The following is a 21,337-nucleotide window of genomic DNA, read 5'->3' as shown; positions in this document are numbered from 1 at the left end:
TTGAAAAAATAAAAGTGTACTTAACCAGATATATTAGTTGTGTTTCTTGGATCAGGGTTGTTAGAGGGGAATGTACGTGGTTTAACATCAAAATTATTTCTGACATGTATGAATAATGGAGAAATAATTTAAACTGAGCGTTTATGTTTCAGTTAAAATTGGAAAATGAATGTTTCACATAATGATAGATTATGAGTATTCCATTTTTAAAATGCCTCCATTGCTAATATCCATTTCCACATTAATCAACAACTGGTGAAAGTTCGGCAAAATTCGTTATTTTCCGGAACTATAAGAAATTATGAAAACCGTGATGACAAAGATGTTTATATTCTTTGATTTAATAAGTCACGGAAATTGACGGAATTTACCGATTTCTGGCGAGTTATTTTCATATTCTTCTAAGGTAGGTCTAAAGTTGAAAAATCCATTGTATGATATTTCAATTTCAAAAAATAATTGATAAATTTAAATGCTAATATCATCTTATTGTACATACATTACGTGTACTTTAAAATTGTGGAATGGTACCTATACGATGAAGACAGTAGAATGTTAGCAAGGAATATAAAAGGAGGAGAAATTAAAGATTTATTAAGTTAGTCTGTTCTACTTGACAATGTAATCTAATAAATCTTCATTAGCTGCGAGAACGGAGTAGCTCTTTTCCAATCTTGTCTTTTATAGTCGCTAATTTATATATTTTTTCTTGAAATAAAGAAACTCTTCTTTTTTAATAAATAAAATTTAATTGCATGCTCGTTTTACTAATTGGACAGATACCCATAACTTTCCGGGGATTGGAAAGAAAAAAATCATTTCGTTTATAGTTGCATTTTCAGGAAAAAGATTTATGTGCTTGTTTAGATGATAACTAGACGGTCAATATGATATTATAAAATGGATGTGGTTTTAATTTCCTGTAAAAGAAAGACAATTAGTAATATTTTGCCGTTGCCATTAGTTTCGCATTTCATCTTCTGCTATTAGTTTCGTATTTCACTTTTCTGTCTTTAAAATATTGATGATTATAAGTTGTATGATGATAAATAACTTCTGTTTTAAAATTTATACTTTCTCCTTTGTTTCTATACATCAATTAATAATAATTCTTAGCAATGTTTTCTCGAATGTTCCCTCTGTATCTAGAGGTCTGTTTATCTCCTTTTATGGTAAAGCCTGAAAATCGTGAATTTAATTGGTTCTATTTAGTAAAAGAGTGCTTTCAGAAGTATAAAAAAAACCCTGAACTTCAGGCAAATGCCTGAAAACTTGTACTCATGAATATTGGAATTTGAGCAAATTCCATTGAAATATTACACCTAATAGTGCAAAAAAAGGCAAATCTTGTTCCCCTCGATTGAGAGTGTTTTATTCCGCAACTTGACGGAGAGCACCGAAAATGATAATGAGCTATCCAATTTAAAAAAATTACGTTAAAATATTGTTTTGTTTTGTGTTGGTATTTTTTTTTTTTTTTTGTTGTTGGTTTTTTTTTTTTTTTTTTTTTTTTGTTTTTTTTGTTTGTTTTTTTTTGGTCAGTTAAGTGGTAGGCTAGACACTAGACTGGCATAAATTGTTATCATGGTCTGACGTTTCTCTAATAGCCGGTGTCATATTATAACAACGTTTACGTAGGAAAAGAAAGAATATCTCTTTATCTTTCAATCTATCATATCTTGTTAGCGCAATCAGTTGCATCTTGGAATAATACTGACCCTTCAACGGGATGTATTACCTTTCAAACAGTTGGTGTCCATTTAATCTTAATTTGTTTCTATGGCAACGGTGTAGGGGTAAAAATCTACTACAACGTAATTATTATTTCGCCGAGATGTTCGTTTGATAATGAAAATAAAGATAATATCTTTACGGTTTATAGTGTGATATTAGTTATTTCTTTACTGATAAGTTTTAACTTTAGTGTGCTCTTACTGATAAATTGGTTTGTTTTGATTTTCAAATAATCTTCAAGGAGTACTTATTAAGGGTATAGGTATACAGAAAGGAGGTTAAACAGGCCATAAGGTAACTCTAAATATAAATATCCTCAAAGTTATGATAAAGTATACTCAGTTCATCTTATTAATAATTATGAAAATTATTATACTTCGTATTAAATGTAATATAGAGTCATTAGTTGCAGGCGATATCATACCACGTGCTAGCAGCAGACAATAATCACAAAACCACGTGTTTGCTGAGTGACACAACTGATGAAATGAATGTTTATATCTAAAGCAGCATGCTCCCAAGTTGATGCTAATTTTCATGAAAATTTTTAAAATGTACGAAATAAGTTAAGTACTGGCAAGCGAACAAAGAAAATAATTTAGACACTATAAATATAAGAAAATTACCAAAACCATGACATGACAGAATATGCAAGAAAAGCCCTAACTGCGTTAGTCACTCAGTAGAAACATGAATGCAAGGAGTGGATTTCCGTTTTATATCTTAGTGTTAGGAAAATGGCGCACGTATTTTTAAGTCATTGAAATCTAATGATTAAATATTTCAAGTTTACAGCCGACAGCATATTTATGACCTACCGTGACACAACAGTGTCATCTTCTTAAATTATGACACGGACTACTTTCTTTTGTTCACGTAATATTGCATTGCACTATTTTTGTAGTTTTAAATAAGTTACCCTAGGGGCACATTTTTTTATTTAAGAAATAATCATAATTTTTACATTTATTTTATGCTTTTTATCAGAGACTTATAAGTTTATGTATGTAATTTATTGAATAGTAAAAAGTTTCGTGCAGATTTCAAGCCAGGATAATGATTTTATATTTGATTTTTTAGTATTTAAAGTTTTTCAAATCCATGCATCTGTGAAAATGGTATATGCATAATTATATGAAATAACTAAGGCTGCTCTTTTTAAAATGATTGACTTTAAAAGAGAGACTATTTGACATTTCTAATATTAATATAGGTCACGTCATAAGAAAGTTGATGAATAGTTTCATTGTGATATTATATTTGTGTTATGTCAACCTTTTATTATGAAATATTTAAACTGTTTGAAGTATACACAGTAAAGTAAATATGTGCTAAAAGCACACTATGTAATGTGTCCGAAAAGAAGCAGTTGACCGAAGTGTAGGTAAAAATTATTGACTTTGAAAATAACGCTGCGAGATCGTCCAATGGCGTACCAATAAATACAAAAGCAGACGATATTGAAAAGATTTTTAGACAAACGCTGACGGACAGAAGGTATTTAATTTATTTACCTGTACAATATTGAAAGGTGGAGGACATCTAGTAACAGTTATTGTTGGGATTTTATTTGTACAGAAGTTGAGATGGATTTTATCTACCGATGGATTTTTATATTCTTATTTCTTTCAACGCTGGTATGTTGAAGCTTCTAATTACATTCTATAGATAGCCTGATAACTTTATTGTATTTTTTTTGCTATTCAATGTAACTTTATAACATGACATTAGCCGTGGTTTTTTTTTCAGTCTTATTATTATGTCTCTAATACGCTTGTGTTATTGTTATTTTGAATTTTTTCCATGTATTTGAAGTATATTTAAAATAATCAAGTAAGTGTATAGAATTAATTTGCAACCCAAAATATTTGAAGGAAACGATTGTGTATGTTTTTTGTGGGTTTTTTTGTGTGTGTGTTTTTTTGTGTTTTTTTTTTTTTTTTTTTGGGGGGGGGGGGGGGGGGTGAGGTGATGAGGGTGTCGAACAATAGCAGCTATTTTATTTTAAGTTATAAACCATGTAATGATGTAAAAAGAAAATCGAATCTGTATAAGGAAACCATGTATGTACACGAATATACTGTCAATACATGTACATCCTACCCCCCCCCCCCCCAAAAAAAAAAAAAAAAAAAAAAAACAACAAAAAAAACAACAACAACAAAAACATATGGAATTTAGGCTAAAAGTGACACTCAAAATAATATATTATTATTTGTAATCGTAGTTTTAACTGACAGACGAATTCTGTGTTGATGACCTAATAAAACGTTTTATTTTCTTTACAAATTACACCGTTATACAATACACTATAATCATTATAATAAAAGGAGATATTTAGTGTACTGTTATATACACTGTAACAATTCCTCGTTTATCAAGGGATTTACGTGTTTTCTTAGTCCAAACAAAACTATTGTATCGGTTCATGTTACTGTTTTCATAGGGTATATATAATACGTATTTTGATAATTATTATAATAAATATATTTATATAACTTACTAATACAGTAACAAGAAAAACGCGCTCCTTTTTGTTCATATTCGTACCCTTGGTACTTTCCGCTTATCCTCAGGTAAAAACTTGAAAGTTGTCATATAACCTATATCGAGTGGGACATAAAAGCACATATTTATACTTTTACCCCGGCCTAAATTAATTGTCTGTTTCTCACACATTTTTTAAAGGTTTACAACCATTTATTCTATTGTGTAGGAAAATAAGTTCCACAATGAAATATAAAGGCTTTAACTTCGGTTAATTTGTGATAAAGAAAATACGTCGCGTCTTTAAATTTCTGCAGAAACGTCACAAAGTTCAAAGTTCGAAGTTTTCATTGGACGTTTCATTTCCTGTGTTTTTTTAACAGTTTAACTGATTGCGTACACAGTATGTGTTTAAGTTTTTAAATGGACAAATAAATATCAGGTTTTATCTATTATACAAGGACAGATATTCAATTTGAACGACCCTAATGCATAGAGGTATACACATTTTTTGTCACTTTTTCAACTATAAAATTATAATATTGTAATGTATTAATTGTTTTAACCAAACGATTTTGATAACTTTTTTGTCAGTGACACACACATACAAAAAAAAAATACCTGCAAAAGCAGTGACAGTGTCTCTATTTTGACGTGTTATTATATATAAAACTGATAAATATAACGTGATTTCAACCCAAAAATACCTATTTTATTTTAAAGAGAAAGTTGAACGCGAATCAAAATGAAATTAAAGTTGATCGCAAAGGAAACTTGCTTGAGCAACTTGAACAAATAACGACAATACTTTAACAACGAAATTTGATGCCCATGGCATTTCTCTATCATATCTTTAGTAAACATTACGTACATTAACAAATTTCACAACCTCAGATGAAAAGAAAAGATAAAATCTAGGATACAATATTTTACAAGCTCGGTCATCTGAAACCTGCTTTTTACATTTTACTTTAAAAGCATAAAAGCGCCTTTTAAAGGTCAAATGTAGGACCCAATTTTACTGATTATGCTTAGTTTTAAGGCGATCAGACTTTAGCAATAAACAATATCTTAAAATCAGAAAATAATTGCTGTTATAATTTTTGGGATGGGCTGGCGGTGGGGGCAGGAGTTTAGTTCGATTAAACACGTAAATTAATTTATAAAAATAAAACAAGTTGTCGATAATAAAGCAACAGGACGGTCTTTTTAGTATTGTTACAGTATATTTGATCAATATCCCCTGCAAATTATATTTCTTAACATGCATTTTGAGTCAATATTCTTTTGTAACGATGTTTGATTTATTAAAACTGATGTTTGCCTTATTCAGCTTTGAGGTCGCCTTGATTAGTTTATAGCAGAATTAGTTCCATGAATAATTGACCAGACAAACACTCTTATACTGTGTACAAATTATACTTCATTCGACCATTGGGATTATTTTCACCGGAGCTTGTAAACAAATTAACTGAAATATTTATGCAACCAGGTTGTAATCTCATCGCGGAAATTCAATATCTACCAACTATTGCACGCTGTTACACCATTGTTTATGTTTCACCATTGTTCTTACTCTTTCTCCATGCTCCGCTGTACCTTGTATGTAATACCCAGAGTTGTCGTTCGTGAATTTCGCCGTGTTGTGTTGTAATCAAGAATATAGTTCGTGTATCTTTTTTTTTTAATTTAAAACACAAATCTTTATTTAAAGCCATCACGTAAATGTCTTATGTGAAACTGCTTATGTTGCATTTCCAGACTCGTGTATTTCCTCTTGGCGGACTTTTACTTTCTCTTGCCAGCCCAGTGTGCACTTCCTCTTGGCAGTGTTTTATATTTCTCTCTTGACAATCTTGTGTACTTCTTAGCCTATGTCTTTTGTACTTCTTAGCATATATGTACTTGATTTTTCCAATCTTTAGGTCTTTGCGTTTGCGCACTTGTGTTCTCTCTTTTTCACTTCTGGTAGACTTGTGTACGTATTTGTTTTTATGTAAAACCCAGGAAGAAAAGTAAACGAAACCTATGATAATCGAAATGAAAATAGTTTGACATAACAAAAGTCAGAGGAATTTATGATGATTTATCTGTAAGTCATTACTAATACAAGTGAATCCAAGTATGCAATAAGGATGCAGGATTTTTTTGCATTACATCCAAAATAAATCTGTTTTAAGTCTTTGAAGATAATGATTTGATTTTGCTTTCAATTACGAATAATTTACATTTAATGTTGTCTAAATTGCTTTTATTTTTACATGCCGACTTGTAATTTACCAAAGACGTCTGTGCTACTATGCTTTCAAAAATACAGTGTCGAAGATTCTTTTAACTCTTATCTTGTTGAACTTCTTAAATGGACTTGTCCAGCTTACATTTTGGAATTATCCATTATCAAATTTTGGTATAAATTTTTCACTATAAAGTACATGTATATTTGTCAAGGTTACAGAGCCTGGTGGTCGGAGTGCACCGGCGTCGCAAACAGACCTTGCTCTATACTGGTGGCAATGGCTAGTCGCATTTTGTTCCAGTATGGAGTGAGTTTCTACAAAATCATATCCTCATGTAAAATAAAATATTGGTAATAATAAACAGTTGCCGAGCAGATTATAACTTGTGCACGTGACATTTACGACGCATAAGTCTGAAAACAACATATTTATTCAAATGGGTTTTAATTTAGGAAACTTTCAACTTGTAACTTGATACAATAATTATACACATTTGCCATAAATTTTTAACAAATTTTCAGTTATTGCAGCAATGTAAACTGTGCCCCAACAATGTCTATTTCCCACAATACATTTTGTAATGAATTACCCATTGAAATTTTAATGTTTACGATATCAGATTTCAGGTTTTCTCCTGGACTTTTTTACATTTGAAACGTTTACAAAAGCAAATATAGAATTGATTCTGTATGTTTCCGGTTTATTTTAAGGTTTGGAGTTGTATATGTTAGTAAAATATGTTTACCTTCTTTTTCGGTCGACCAATACTTGATAGTATTGTTTATTCACTTTGGGCTTAAATAATCACGAAATTCAATAAAAACTATTTTATCTTCGTTTAAAGGATTCAACTCACTTATCACCGATGTTATTCCGTTAGAATACAACATGTCTCCACCGTTAATGTAAGAGGGGAAGTTGTCATTTGATAATTCAAAGCCTGTATTTTTTTTACATACATGTATTGGGACTGACCTTATTACACAATGGACATTAACGACATGCAATAATACATCAGTGAGCTCGCGCAATAATGTATCTCTCAAACTTGTCGTCTGTTACTATACATTGTAGTATTTTATCATTTTGGTTCATATTAAAATGTTTATCAAAATAATGGATACAATTTTCATTTTTTGTCTGATATAACATCAAAGACATTTTAGTAATTTAGCATGCCATGTTTTACATATCATGACCAAGCACCACCCACAAAGTTAATTTAGTGAACTCATAGGCACCAAGGTATGTCTCAGACATTTCGTTTATTATCATAAATTATTTAACTGTTTATGAAAATAATGAAAAGAATGTTCATTTTCCCCTCTGATATAACATCGAAGACATTTTAGTTATTTTTTGTTTGTGTCAAGATTTTACTTGCAATCGGATATGTTTTACTTTCGGCTGCTGTCGTTAAATCGGTAATAAAATATGCTTATAGCTGTATCAGCTTTGTTTATTTTCGCATTAATTTAGAAATCCATACGTGGTATTTACCTCATGTACGATGGGGTATTAATTTAAAAACCTCGTTTCGTCAGCCGAGGTTATTGGTAAATTTACAAAAATTTACGACATTTTACGACCACTTGTTACCATAATGACGGTATAATCTCGATTACAAAGGGTTCATAGTCTCGAATACAAAGGCTTATCCGCCTGAATCAGCACTACAAATGAACTTTTTACATTTTGTATAAGTTGGCATGACAACTGTTTAAATATAATTGTATAGAAAAGATATAGTTTTTTGGGATTATTTTTTTTTTGTGTTTGCGGAGTATTGAAAATGTTTGTGAAATATAGAAACGTTTATTGTTGTTCAATATAACATGGATTTTAAAATATTCTAAATTTAAAACATAAATTTTGTTACAATTAAATTTTGATAATATTTTAAAGGGGAAAATATATATGTTTTATGGAGTGACACTATTTTTGGATTGCTTTCTTCTTACTTACATAAGGATCACACTGTGCATGAAATTAATGTTTCAATAATATCGATAACAACGCGCGTGGGACCGTGGGGCTTTTCTTTGTGTGGGCGATCTGTAGAGTAATCGGATGGTCAAATTCGGATAAAAGGGGACATGTGTCGCATATAATCGAGCTATTTATGGGAAACCACTCCCTTTTTCATTACACTCGGCAGGAGTGCATTTGCGATTTTAATGCTGAAATCAAAATATAATTGTCGAATAAAATGTGACGAATCAGCTTAAGATCTTTAAAATTATAAAAAAAATGGAATAACTGATGAAAAGTTGGTGCGTTAGAATATTTTATGTCAGAATGCACTTTTATCATAAACCACATTCATTTGAGCCGCGTCACGACAAAACCAACATAGTGCATGGATCCAGACCAGCCTGCACATCCGCGCAGTCTGATCAGGATCCATGCTGTTCGCTATCACGTTCTCTACTTGTTATAGGGTCTGTAAGCGAACAGCATGGATCCTGATCAGACTGCGCGGGTGCGCAGGCTGGTCTGGATCCATGCTGGTCGCAAACCCATTATGTTGGTTTTGTCGTGACGCGGCTCATTTATTTCTTTTTTATTAGAAGGACTCCGCATAAATTTTCGATAAAAATGATCAATGGTTTTAATTTTACACAAAATATGTTGTTTTTTTACTGCCTTACATTAATAATAATATTTTTTCCATGATATGCAATAAATATGTTATTTAAAGTTATTATATATACTCTAAATCGATGAGGCGATATAAAGATGTAATAAAATTTTGAAAATAGTAATTTTGTGTTGCATAAAGATGGTAATGCATGGTTACATAAACGTACATTTAATAAAATCCACTTTATTCGGTAGATATGATAGTGCAAAAATGTAATTTGATAATAATGATGATGATGATGATAATGATGATGATGATGGTGATGATGTTGACGATGAACATGGTGATATGACGTTAAGCGTAGATTTTAATTAGAGGGTTTGACATTTTTTCACACGGTTCTTCATAGAGGCGTAGCAGGGAAGAAAGAGTGATTTTCAGCTTCATTCCGGTGATACAAAAAGACTTGCCAAAATGATATATACCTGTGAACTATAAATTATCAGTGCTTTTGTGGGGAAAGTGAAAGTTGCCATGTAATGTGAAACTTGCTACTTATCTATTCAATATTCATGTAAATTGGAATATTTGTTGGCAACCTTTAATAAAGGTATGGATGGAATAAATGGAAAAGGCGCTCCGCCGCTAAACTATATATGGACACTTAATAATTAATTTCGCCAGGGGCTTGGGAGATAGTATTAGTTCAACAAATTTATGATGTATGAAAAATTTCTTAAAAGCTGTAAGATGAAAATCTAACAGTGCTCTAACAGTGAAAGATTCGTTTTGTCGATAATTATTTGCTTTAGATACACCGAGGCGTTGTGTATTTGTGTTTGTTTTGTAAATTAAACATTTATGATGTTAGCCCATTTAATTTAATGAGTAACTGAACAAGATTTGGTTGATAGTTCAACTAGACGAAAAATAATTGAACGTAATGATATCTAAGTATTACACAGAGGCGTAGCCGTCCGTCTTTGCAATGTGAAAAATGGATAACTTTTTAAATTTTGTAAAGAAACGCGTCGAGTTAAATTAGCGGAAAGTTAAAACATCAAATTATTCGAGTTATCGTCGTTATTGATTTTTCAATACTAAGGAATGGTATTATATAGGTACTGAGTATTAAAGTAGCATAAGCTTATTGCGAGTTGTTATCATGAAATGATAACGCGGGGGACGGGGCAATCACCGTCCCATATCTTGTCTATATACGCACCTGTAGATTATGATTAGAGATACTGCAAATATACTGTCTTGCTTTACTGCACTGCGAATGTTGCATGACGGTGGGACGCGTTTTTATTTATCATGTTAGAAACATTCTGAAAGAAAAAAAATATATATCCGAACGTTGATACAGCTTACATTGTGTCGCGGATTAATCAGTTGTTTTCATCATAATGGATATGTTTTGTTTCGAAGCGAATTGTTTCAGAATTTTTGTTTTGCGTGTTGTTGTACATTTTCGCTACAGCTGTTTGGGTTTTCATTAGTCTTAGTCGTAAAAGTCCCACTTTATTCCGGACATAAGAAATTAATCACCCGATCAGGCTCGCACAGTGTGTCATTATTTGTAAGGATAATAAATTGTGATCGTTTTAAAACAGTGATATACTGGATACCTAGTTTGAATCTCGTGTATATAAAATAAGCTTCATTAAGTATTTAAGGCATGTCAGTTAGATAATTTCGATTTTTCTCTTTTAAATGTGCATTGTAAATATTATATCAAGTGAATATAATTGTTTCATCGGAAAAATGAAGTTGAATTTATTATTATAGATATATAATTTTTCAGTGAAAAAAGTGTACGTTAAAGGAATTATATTTGGATAATATTAAAACTATAGTTCAGTGAAGGATTATATATTTAGTGTGGTAGTGGATAAAGCCGACCAAAATTGGAAATTAACTTAGAGTCTTATTCTATATTTTATTATTTTCTGTTAACAAATGAATGTGGATTTTACAGAAATGCCCAAAGTAGACAACAGTCTAAACCGGACATTGTGGCCTCTTGTAACGGTAAGTTAGGACAGTAAAGTGCCTTTTTTCCTGTATCTTTAACGTCAAACCCGAGTTCGAATCTTACTTTTGAACTTTTTCCCTTTTTTTCTTCTTCTTTTTTCTATATTTTTTTAGAAGGAACTGTATAATTTTTGTCGAGGTAGATATTACGTATTTTGGATTATTATATGATTTATTATATTTTTAAAGTCATATCTTTTACTTTAAGTATGTTTTGCCTAACCCGAACATTTTGTTTTTAGTATATCTTTTAATTGGGAACATACTTGATGATATGATAGATTTAAATAAAAAAATGTGTTAATTATGTGTGATTTTGTAATATCAAATTATTGTTAAAATATGTCAATGTAATTACATTCAATTAGGGGTAGAAATATCCAAAATATATTAAGAAAAATTGTCAAAAATGAACTTCAATTTTTTCACAAATTTTATTAAATTATGTTGGAAAAAAAATGCTCTTCTGTTCAGTTCAGTTCTGTTCTGCTGTGTTTTTGGTCTTTTCTTTGTTAAGTCATTAAAATACACAATATAATGACAAAGTAGGAGTATTTATCGATTTGAATATTCACCATTGTGCTTCCATGTTTGATTTTCACTCATGTAAAAAAATGAGGTCGGACAATTTGACATTTAAGTAGCTGGCATTTAAGAGTTTTATTTGTTTTCATTTATAGAGTGTTTATAACTTCATAGAAACTGGTATCATCTGCCAGATATTACAGAATTAATTTCCGTACTCGCATGTTTTCCTTTGCTACTGCGAATCAATACCACCGCCATCATTGTTAAAATACATAGAGAGAGGGAAAAAGAGAGAAAGACTTGGAAAATATCGCAGTGTTTTCTGTTTTCACTCGTACGTACTGTTAACTGTGTCGTGTTGGGTTCGTTTTAGATCAATATTGCTACAGAATTTCTATTGTCATTATACGTTATATTTATGAAATATGCATAATAATTAAAGGAAAGGTGTCTGTAATTCGCCAGACCCTGGCGTCTGGGATATTGTACGAATTGGATTAATATGCTAAATATTCAATGTACTAACAATTTAGATTCGGAGAATTTAGAATCGGGAGATACATGTAGTTATGAAAAACGGTGTAGTTGTAAGAAAGACTGGAGTGTGGTGATTTATTCAAGGAAAGCTCAAGTATTTTGTTAGGATTTACAAGTAACAATCGGCGTCATGGGTTCTTCATTTTATTCACCAGAAAACGGAGTGGTAAATTGTTAATTTATGTTCTTTTCTCGTGCAGTTTGGTCTTATTAAGGAAACACTAAGGCATTTTAAAGTCTGTTTCTATTTTTGTTTTCAAATGTTGTTGTTGTTGTAATTGATTGAATTGGTGCAGTGCGTGAGTTTTCATGTACATGTATGTTAAATTGCAGACGTGATGATTCTGTAAACGTGTATTGTATACACAACTTCTCCACATATATCATATACTAGTAGACAACTTCCACGCATAAAGTAACAATATAATAACCGGTAGAGACAATCTCTCTTAATTGTACAAGGGTCTTTTGATAGACCCTCTTTGTACATGTTTCAAATTGCGTCATTGGAAGGATACATTTTAATGGATAGGATAAATAATTAGGTATGAGTCGATTTGTTTGAAAATTAAGGGAGAATGGTTCCACCAATTTCCTAAAGAATGGTCAAGTCACGCACATTGTCTCAGTAATGTGTACACGTCTGCTTTTTCTACATCTGTAATATCTAAAACTATAAATATGCCATGTTCGTTATTAATTATATGAGCCTCATAAAAGCGGGAACCAATTAATGAAAGGAACCATCCCTTGTGAAACCGGAAACGGCAGTTTTCTAACGAGCAAAGGCACATAATTCCAATTATTTGAAAAAATATACTTATTTAACTCGGTAAATAACATTCATTTTGATAACAGGTGTCCCTTAAGGTAGTTTTTTTTCTTGAACTATGGTACGTCTTGTCATTTCAAGCAAGCAAATCCCTTTTAATGTAGTTACATCGGACTTAACACGTGTTTTCAAGCCAAAAGGTGAAGTTCTTTGCACTTTCCAGAACGTATAATGCAGCTCTTTACCTACAATCATTTCATCTTTAGTGTTGTTTGCATCAGATGAGACTTGCTTTCTTCATTTAAAACAATAGAATAATAAAACCAACTGTTATTACTCGGAATGCCACATCCGGGCATCGAACCGGCTACGTTACACGTTCGAACATACAGTTTATTCAACTTTATTGTAGCAGGTGTCTTACAATCACATCAGCCTGATTGTCTCATACTAGTATATATTTTGGCACCAGTCTAAAATTGGTATCAAGGTGAACCATTCTATTCATCTGGCATGCAGACGGTCTGGTTTAGATTTAGGCGGTGACAACTCAGTTTATTCCATGTCAATTTATTCCATGTCATAACAATATCAAAACTTGCCAGCTATTTACTGCAGTTATCTAGGTTTTTGTGAATGTATTTATTGCCAAATAATAAGTTGGGAAATAACAAACATGTGAAGAATTCGTCAAGTGGTTTTCTCAAGTTTGCAGTCTGATAGAGGAGTGAGATTACAATCAAGGTCACCATAAAAGTTATTGCATATGTTATACATGTATATATTGTTTAAGTTTGTCTTATTTCACCCTTTCTTGTCACAGAATTCTCACTTCTTTCTGTTGAAAAAAAAACAGCATTGAATTGTCCAGTTTTAAAAATGATATTACACAAAATATGTGAAGCTGAAAAAAATCTTTCTTTTGAGAACATTTATAACTTTAATATTTGGACGAAAATTCAGTATAAAATAGCTGTTAAAATTTTCATATTGTGATGCTCAAACATAACTTTTTAGGTTAAAGAAATGTTGTTAAAGAAAGGATCACAATATGGATTATACTTGTCAAGTTTTTTGAAACTTTAGAAGGATTCGAATATTTCATGTGGCTATCTTTACATCTAAGTCTGACTAATAGCCGTCCAATCCCTTGTGAAAGACCGTGTTTTTCTTCTTGTTCAGTCTAACCTTTTAATGCCGGGTTACTTATTGTTCAAATGTTGATCTAGTAAACAAAATGTTTCACCCGACAGTCTTCTAAATACTTTAGTCATAAGTACCCCTCTCTTAAAAATAACCCACATTTGGCGAAGCGCGGAAGAAAAAGATTTTGTGAAATGTAATTTTCTAAAGGTAGATAAACTTTAATGCGAAATTTGGTACAAACTTAGACTCGCGGATTGAAATATAACGATTGAATAGTTAGAATAATTGTATCCTGGGGGAATTTAAGTGTATAAATTAATGAATACGAATAAACCAGGCTCTTGAATCCGTTCATAGACGAGAGAAATTGCATGTTACATTAATCTTTTGGGTTTTAAATTTCTTTTCCAAAGTATATAGTTTAGGTATTTCATGGGGATGAAAATGTGCAATTAAGATTTAAATATGTTGTATGTTTTTTTTGGCTGGGAACATTAAAATCGAAACCGACGCAAGTTGAGCTCTATGTGAATGTGTGAAAGATGTCGGGTTTTAAAAGTAGTTGAATTATTGATCATACATACTTGACTAGTCTCTCTAAAAGATATCCCTGTAGACTTAAAATTGTCAATTTCCCGGCTCACTCCCGATCAATTTTCCTCCATGTATGATGAAGTGCCCGTTCATATTTTAATTGATTGAAATGTTCTACTTAGAATTAAACTCCATGTGTTAAACTATCTTGATTCATATCTGATATTTAAGGGGATCATTGATATAGTGGTTCAGGCGTCTGCCTCTCAAACCAGGGATCATAGGTTCGGGCCCTACTCGGGTCACGACCATGTTTCTTCATATGACACCAGTACTGGTTGATTTCAAGAAGCGAATTCGAAAGTGATTACTAAAGTAATATAAAAATCTGGAAACAAAGTCATCCCTCGGAAGCATTAATCACAACAAAATTACAAGAGAATTGCAGACTCGGTTTGATTGAGTCTGTACATGAGGGATAATGAATATGTGCAACATCCCTCACGTCCCCTAGCACCGGCTTGAGCGGTACTCAATAAGTTGCAAGAACTTATTTCACAATCGAGCTTAAATGTTTAAACTAAACAAAACATAAGAAAGCTAAGTGAAAATATGATTTCTGACCTTTACATTTTGCCTTTACCATACACAGACAATGTTTATAACTTTTCACATTTTGATTTTGTGCGACTTTAAATGTTTCCGAGAACGTTCTTATTTGACGATTTCGTACAACGTTTTGATGTTGGATGTAATTCAATTGAAATTCCATTCTTTCGGGTCGGCATTGGTTAACCTTTTTGTTTGACCAATTTATGTTTTTGCCTTTACATTTATAAGTGACCTTGAACTTTGACCTTTTGGTCTGAAAATGGGATGTATACTTCTCTGCACATGTTTAATGTATTTTATTTATTTATTTTCAGATGTCGTCTGCAACTGGCATAAAATGTTACAAGAAGCTGGATTATTGTCCGAAAGGTTAGTAAATGTTTTAGATTAGACAGTTTTCTTTTACATGATTACGGCCCCTTATACATGTTTGTACCTCATTTCTTCCCTGAACCGTCAGAAAAGATTTTTAAAAAGATTTTTTGTGCCTTTTTTAAAAAGGTGTAAAGTATTGATTTAGATTTATAGAGCCTGATTTTCCAATGATGTTCCACTGATGTTCCAATCCTATTCCAATGGTTAGTTTAAATGCTTCATTTTGAAACATGTAGCAGGCTACTCTTACTAAAATCAGAGACAAAAACATTTTAACATTTTTGTCAATCGATATGTACATAATTGAATTGGTGATTTTATGCTTAATTTGTTATAAGGTACACCTTAAAATTCTACGACACCTTTTCCAATGGGGAATCTACGCCCCCGATAACTATCTCTGTCAATTCAAGTTAGGTATTGTCTAATTTATTGTTGAAGGTAAGAAGGTCCGCAAGATCAATGCCCTTTCGTCCAAAGCGAAATTACAGCTGAAAGAATTTAGTATTGAACATTTGAACTTTAGTTCTAAAATTTAACCTTGAATTTGAAAGTGCTGGTGCTTATTTCAGAGTGTGGCACGTATTAAATCTTATACCTAAAACGAAGGGCGTGATGTGACGTTTTTACGCTAAGAAAATTGAAAAAGCGAGATCTTTCAAAAATTTATTTACATTTTGAACGCTTCGGATTTTTTTTTGTAATTTAAAAACCTTAGACTCATCAACGAAGTCTTTAATGTGTTTGAAAGTGCTTATGATATAAAAGTACATGTATACCTTCTTAGAACTTCATATGAGTTTTGCTGCTTTTGTTTCCAATTGATAAACAGTTGTTGTTTACAAGCATTAACTAAACGAGCATTTTTCATTTGTAAATACGTAACAGAGAAACGTTTTAAGCCGTTAAGTACAAAACTTCAAAAACATTAACATAGCTTTTAAAACTGAAGATGTATTTAATGAGTAGAAATTAAAGTCAATTGATGAAATACGGAAATGATATATGATAGAGACTCTTTCAAGATATTCTTGTACGTTTTTATTATTCCTAGATGTTGTATCACCAGTGAAATATAGGATTGTTGGAATGAAATATAAAAGCAACAGATGTAATCAAATGTTTAAGTGGCCATGATATCATGATATCACCACTGGAATAACGGAACGATTTTTGAAGAGGGTATTTTTGTTAATGGTTTTCTCTTCTTGAATAATCTCGGATAAATTTAACTCCCTGGAAGTGATCTCACAAGAAAGTAGCATTCGTGTCGATAAAATACATTTGGCCAGGAACCCACTTCAGAAAAAACGTTTCTTGTGAGCATGAACGCTTAAAGAACGTGTTAAAACGAAATTAAAATACAATCCCTTTAACACATCTTCGTTGCTAAGACCAGACATTTTTGTCTTTTTACGAGAAATAAATGAGAATGTGGGATAATTTTTTTTTTTTCGTAAAACTTAAAACGAATCTGTTAAAACTATATTTCGCCATTTTAAATTGGAAGTCTGTGATCGAGATAAGATATTTGGAAAGTTGCGGATTATTTATTTAAACAAAATCGATATGAATTTTCCCAGTCTGGGTATGACATTTTAAATAAATTTTCTAGAAAAGAAAACTGTTAAAAGAGATTGAAGTCTAGAGAAACGGTGCAGATATATGGGAAAATCTATTCTTGTGAGAAATTATGCATAAAATCTGAAATGAAAAATGTCTTGAAAATGTATGTACATCTATTTAAGCCTGCATGTCAGGCATTAAGTTTGAAATTCGGTGATTTTACTCGAGTATTCAGCATTTTTTGTTTCCAATTAAATATTTTATAAGAATATCTAAGTATACATTCCTATTGCTTTATGAAAATTCAAAATACTTAAGGAAAATGTGCCGTATTGATATTGCAAATATGTTCACATTAGTAACTGTAAAGGGGTAAATTGCAACAGTTTTAAACGAATAACAGACGATTTTCTTCAATAAAGAAAAAGGGAGACAATCTTACTGCATTGATATATGACAGTAAAAGGGAGGCAACTTTACTTTAAGCAAACGGCATCTACATGCAGGTCATGAATACTGCACAAGTATTTATTTTTAAACCGAAAAAAATATTTAAACGCTTTTTTCTGTTTCATTTATTTGAGAAGAAATGTTGTCTGGCAGCTGCTGGCGTTTTTTTTTACCTTATCTAGATAATTTTGTTACGCATATGCGAAAGTCCGAACATTTCATTTGTAAATTGATCGGGTAGAATTCTTTTTTTTTTGAAAGGTATAACGTTGTATCTTATCAACAAAACGCTCAGATTTCGACATGAAAACATTTTTTGTAGCAACACCAGTTGCAAAGGGCGGAAGTCTCTGATATTATCGCAGATAACAAACTTTCCTTAGGGCCTTCAACTGCCATCTATATGATGTTGGCCAAACTGCAGATAGTACATATTTAACGCCCTTTGGGTATTTTTGACACCTGTGCATGATCAGAAATAATTTTCTAGTCATAATTCTGTGATAAAATCCATATATTAACTGAAAAAAGTAAATCTCACGTTTTACAGAAATTACGATACGCCGCCACACATTGTACATTTTCTCGATTTTCTCGATCAATTTCGCATAATGTTACATTGTAATCCCGCAATTAAATAGATATACATCACATAACAAGATAAGCCTTTACGCCTAGTGAGCAATTAATCAAATTTGCATTGATTTATTGCAGAAATAAAGGCAGACGAGTGCCGTCAAGACAAAAGGGACGCGTACCATCGGTTTTGTATTTGGTAGTTTGGTGTTTATTAATCGAACGTGATCGGCAGACAATTTAATCATTTTTTTTTAAATTTGCTTGATCAGAAATTAAGGTTTTCTCAAAACATATTGTAAAAATTCAAATAATTTCGTCCATAGTTTCCGTAGGAAATGTTCGTTAATCACGTGACTTTCTTACGATAAAATTGTAGGGTAGGGAAATATTACTGCTACCGGAAGTTGTTGCTCACGTACGGGAACTTTTGCTTTGTTGGTTCCAAGGACGAACTTGTCCTTGCTGTTTTGGAGGCAAATGTGAAAGCTATTAACTTTAACACTTTTTAAGTTTGTTCAACTTAGTATACAACACATTATCGTTATATTGTTTCAGTTCGTTTTATGTTCCGCTATAATGAAACCCGGTTCTGAAGGTCAGACGCATCTAGGGAATTTAATGAATACACTTTTTTAATTATTCAATTCTTTTGAGGCTGAACGGATATGTTCTGTGACCGAACTGCGGAACAATCTGCAGAAGAAATAATAGAGAACTATTTTCAGACTGTTAACATGACTGATTGGAGACGTAATGAGGTTTTAATATGAGGACTGTCTGCAATGAAACACATTCTGATTAACGGCATAGCTTTTTTCTTTTTCTTTTTTGTATGACATATTTTGAATGATTCCGTTCGAATCTTAAACGTGTTTCTTACTTTTTTTATTTTAAAGACTATGCAAAGTTAACCGTCTGGTAATTATTCTTTTTTCATTGTACATCAAGTCTAGTTGTGCATATTATCGGTATTTTTAAGGTTCAATGCTTTTTTCTTGTTTTTGAGTTATGGTCCTTTAATTATTTTTATTGTTTGTCTGGACTTCTTCTCTTATACAACTAATGCATTTTCAATGAAACTGAACAGGATTGATTGGTAGCTAAAGTACTTGCACATATTACACGTGATGTTTGCCCGAGTTATGGCCTTTAAAAGAGGTAAAGTTTGTCCAGACTGCATGAATTTCTCATTAACTACTGGTGCAATATCATCCAAACTTTACTGGAATGATTAGTACTTAGTCTTTTTGTCCATAAAATTGGTATGTATTTAAAGGTTCAATATTTTTTGTCGGAGTTATGGCCCTTGAATAATTTTTATTTTTTGAAGTTTTGTTCGGACTACTTCTTTTATACAACTAATGAAATTTAAATGAAACTTAGCAAGATTGATAGGTACAGCAAGTACTTGCATATATAAAACGGGGTTTCCAGTTGAATAGTTTTTGGCTGAGTTATAGCCCTTAAATGGCATGTTACTGATTTTGTGTCTTCTTCTACACATGCAAATGGCTATCATGAGGCGGCACATGTGATCCCTGATCGCTCTTCTTTTTTACCATGACACATGTACATTAGGCAAATGTGTAATTAATAGATCGTGTTTTGTCGTAAACCAGATGATAAACGACGTATGAACGCACATGAAATTCGTGCAAAAATATTCATTTGTCAGTTGCCAAGCTTATCGTGATCAAAACTTTATCTTATATTTTTTTCTAAGTTATCAAAACTGCATGCAAAATTTCAGCATACTATGCATGTTTTTAGATTTATATCTTTATACGTATTTTTGGCGCATTTTTCTCTCTTCCTTAGGAAATACATTGTTTAATGTAATGTAAGTTATTTCATATAGCAACTGTTTAACGTGGTTTACCCTCTTGCATTAGTGACAGACTTGTTAGTTTCCACCTACCTAACTCCATCAAAACCAGGTATTTCAACATCCACAAAGCGTTAAAACATTTTACGACAATGAAAATTACTGAATTGAAAGCTTTGGGAAAAACCTTGTTTTGTATCCCATTATTTTTGCGTCCAAGATGTATGTTTTTCCCTCGTTTTTTGTTGATTTGAAATATGGTGAACGATGCAATGTGTTTGAAAGAAAACTGGCAAGAGTTTTAGCGATTTGTGTTTGAATAGGAGCCAACATGTTTTGGGAATGTTTTAGATGTGGAAATGTCAGTTATAGTTTTCAGGTGCTTTTCAGAGGCAAAGTTAATCGTAAACAATACAGAACAATAATAGAATTACCGAAAACCCTCGAGAACTTGAGTGAATTTATGAGCTGATAAAATAGTGCATTTTTTCGCATCAATTATCCGAATTTGATAACCAGACGAAAGATGTAAACTTATTGACGCCTGCTGCGGATTTAAGAAACAGTTAGAAACGTATTCCCGCATATATTCATCACGTTTTTATTGACGTAAAAGTAAATGGAAACTTATAAAGTAAAGCTTTTGCCCTTATGCTTTAATCACTTTGCTGTTTTATTACGTTACTTTATGATCTGAAATTAGAACTGATTTGAAATGCATTTAAGAAAACAAATATTTAATACCGTGATCACTATGATTGGAATGATCAGAATGTTGTCGTATATCGTTAGTTTTGGGCAATATGAGAGAACCCGTGACTTTTTGTGCGGTTTACGGTTTAAGCCCTGTTATGCTGAACGAAATCTTCAGTTTATAGCAACGTTCTTGTGAGCTAAAGAAACCGAGTGGCATTTATTTAAGCCTCTCATTTTCCGTAGGGACGAACACCAATAACGTCTGATGAAAAGTGTTTTCATTTTTTTTTAAATTTATTATGCAAGTCATGTACAACGTTAAAGTTGTATGTTAAGCTATCAAATGGTAAAATTTTGTTTCATTTTCCCAGAACTCCCCTCACACAAAACATGGAGTTTAAAATTGACTAGCAAAATGTCGAAGTTCATTTGTAAACATTTCAAATTATGTTTTTGAAACGCTCACAGTAAATGGTTTACAATTTCGCTCTCGACAGGAAAACATTTACTAGAATCAACAGATCATAAATAATTGCTTGTTCTCCGAATAGATTGGAAATATTGACAATCGCTTCCAATTAAATCGAGATTGACGGGCCGGTAATAATGTTCTTAAGCGGATTTATTCGATTCTGCGT

At 31.8% G+C, this 21,337-nt stretch overlaps 1 protein-coding gene across 9 annotated transcripts in view; it reads left to right on the top strand.

Annotated features, from left to right (window-relative positions):
• LOC132758181 (uncharacterized) overlaps window positions 1-21,337 on the top strand; it is a 116,225-nt gene that overhangs the window by 74,249 nt on the left and 20,639 nt on the right. For 4 of the 9 annotated variants that reach the window (XM_060749733.1, XM_060749736.1, XM_060749737.1 and 1 more), the window contains exon 2: window positions 15,523-15,577. In XM_060749733.1, the coding sequence (XP_060605716.1) occupies window positions 15,523-15,577 (55 nt within the window). The other 5 variants (XM_060749730.1, XM_060749731.1, XM_060749729.1 and 2 more) reach the window with 5 other exon arrangements.

Source organism: Ruditapes philippinarum, unplaced genomic scaffold (genome assembly GCF_026571515.1).
Source record: "Ruditapes philippinarum isolate M1 unplaced genomic scaffold, ASM2657151v2 ctg165_1_1_1_1, whole genome shotgun sequence".
In the NCBI taxonomy this organism is placed as follows: domain Eukaryota; kingdom Metazoa; phylum Mollusca; class Bivalvia; order Venerida; family Veneridae; genus Ruditapes; species Ruditapes philippinarum.
This window is presented reverse-complemented; position numbering and strand designations above follow the sequence as displayed.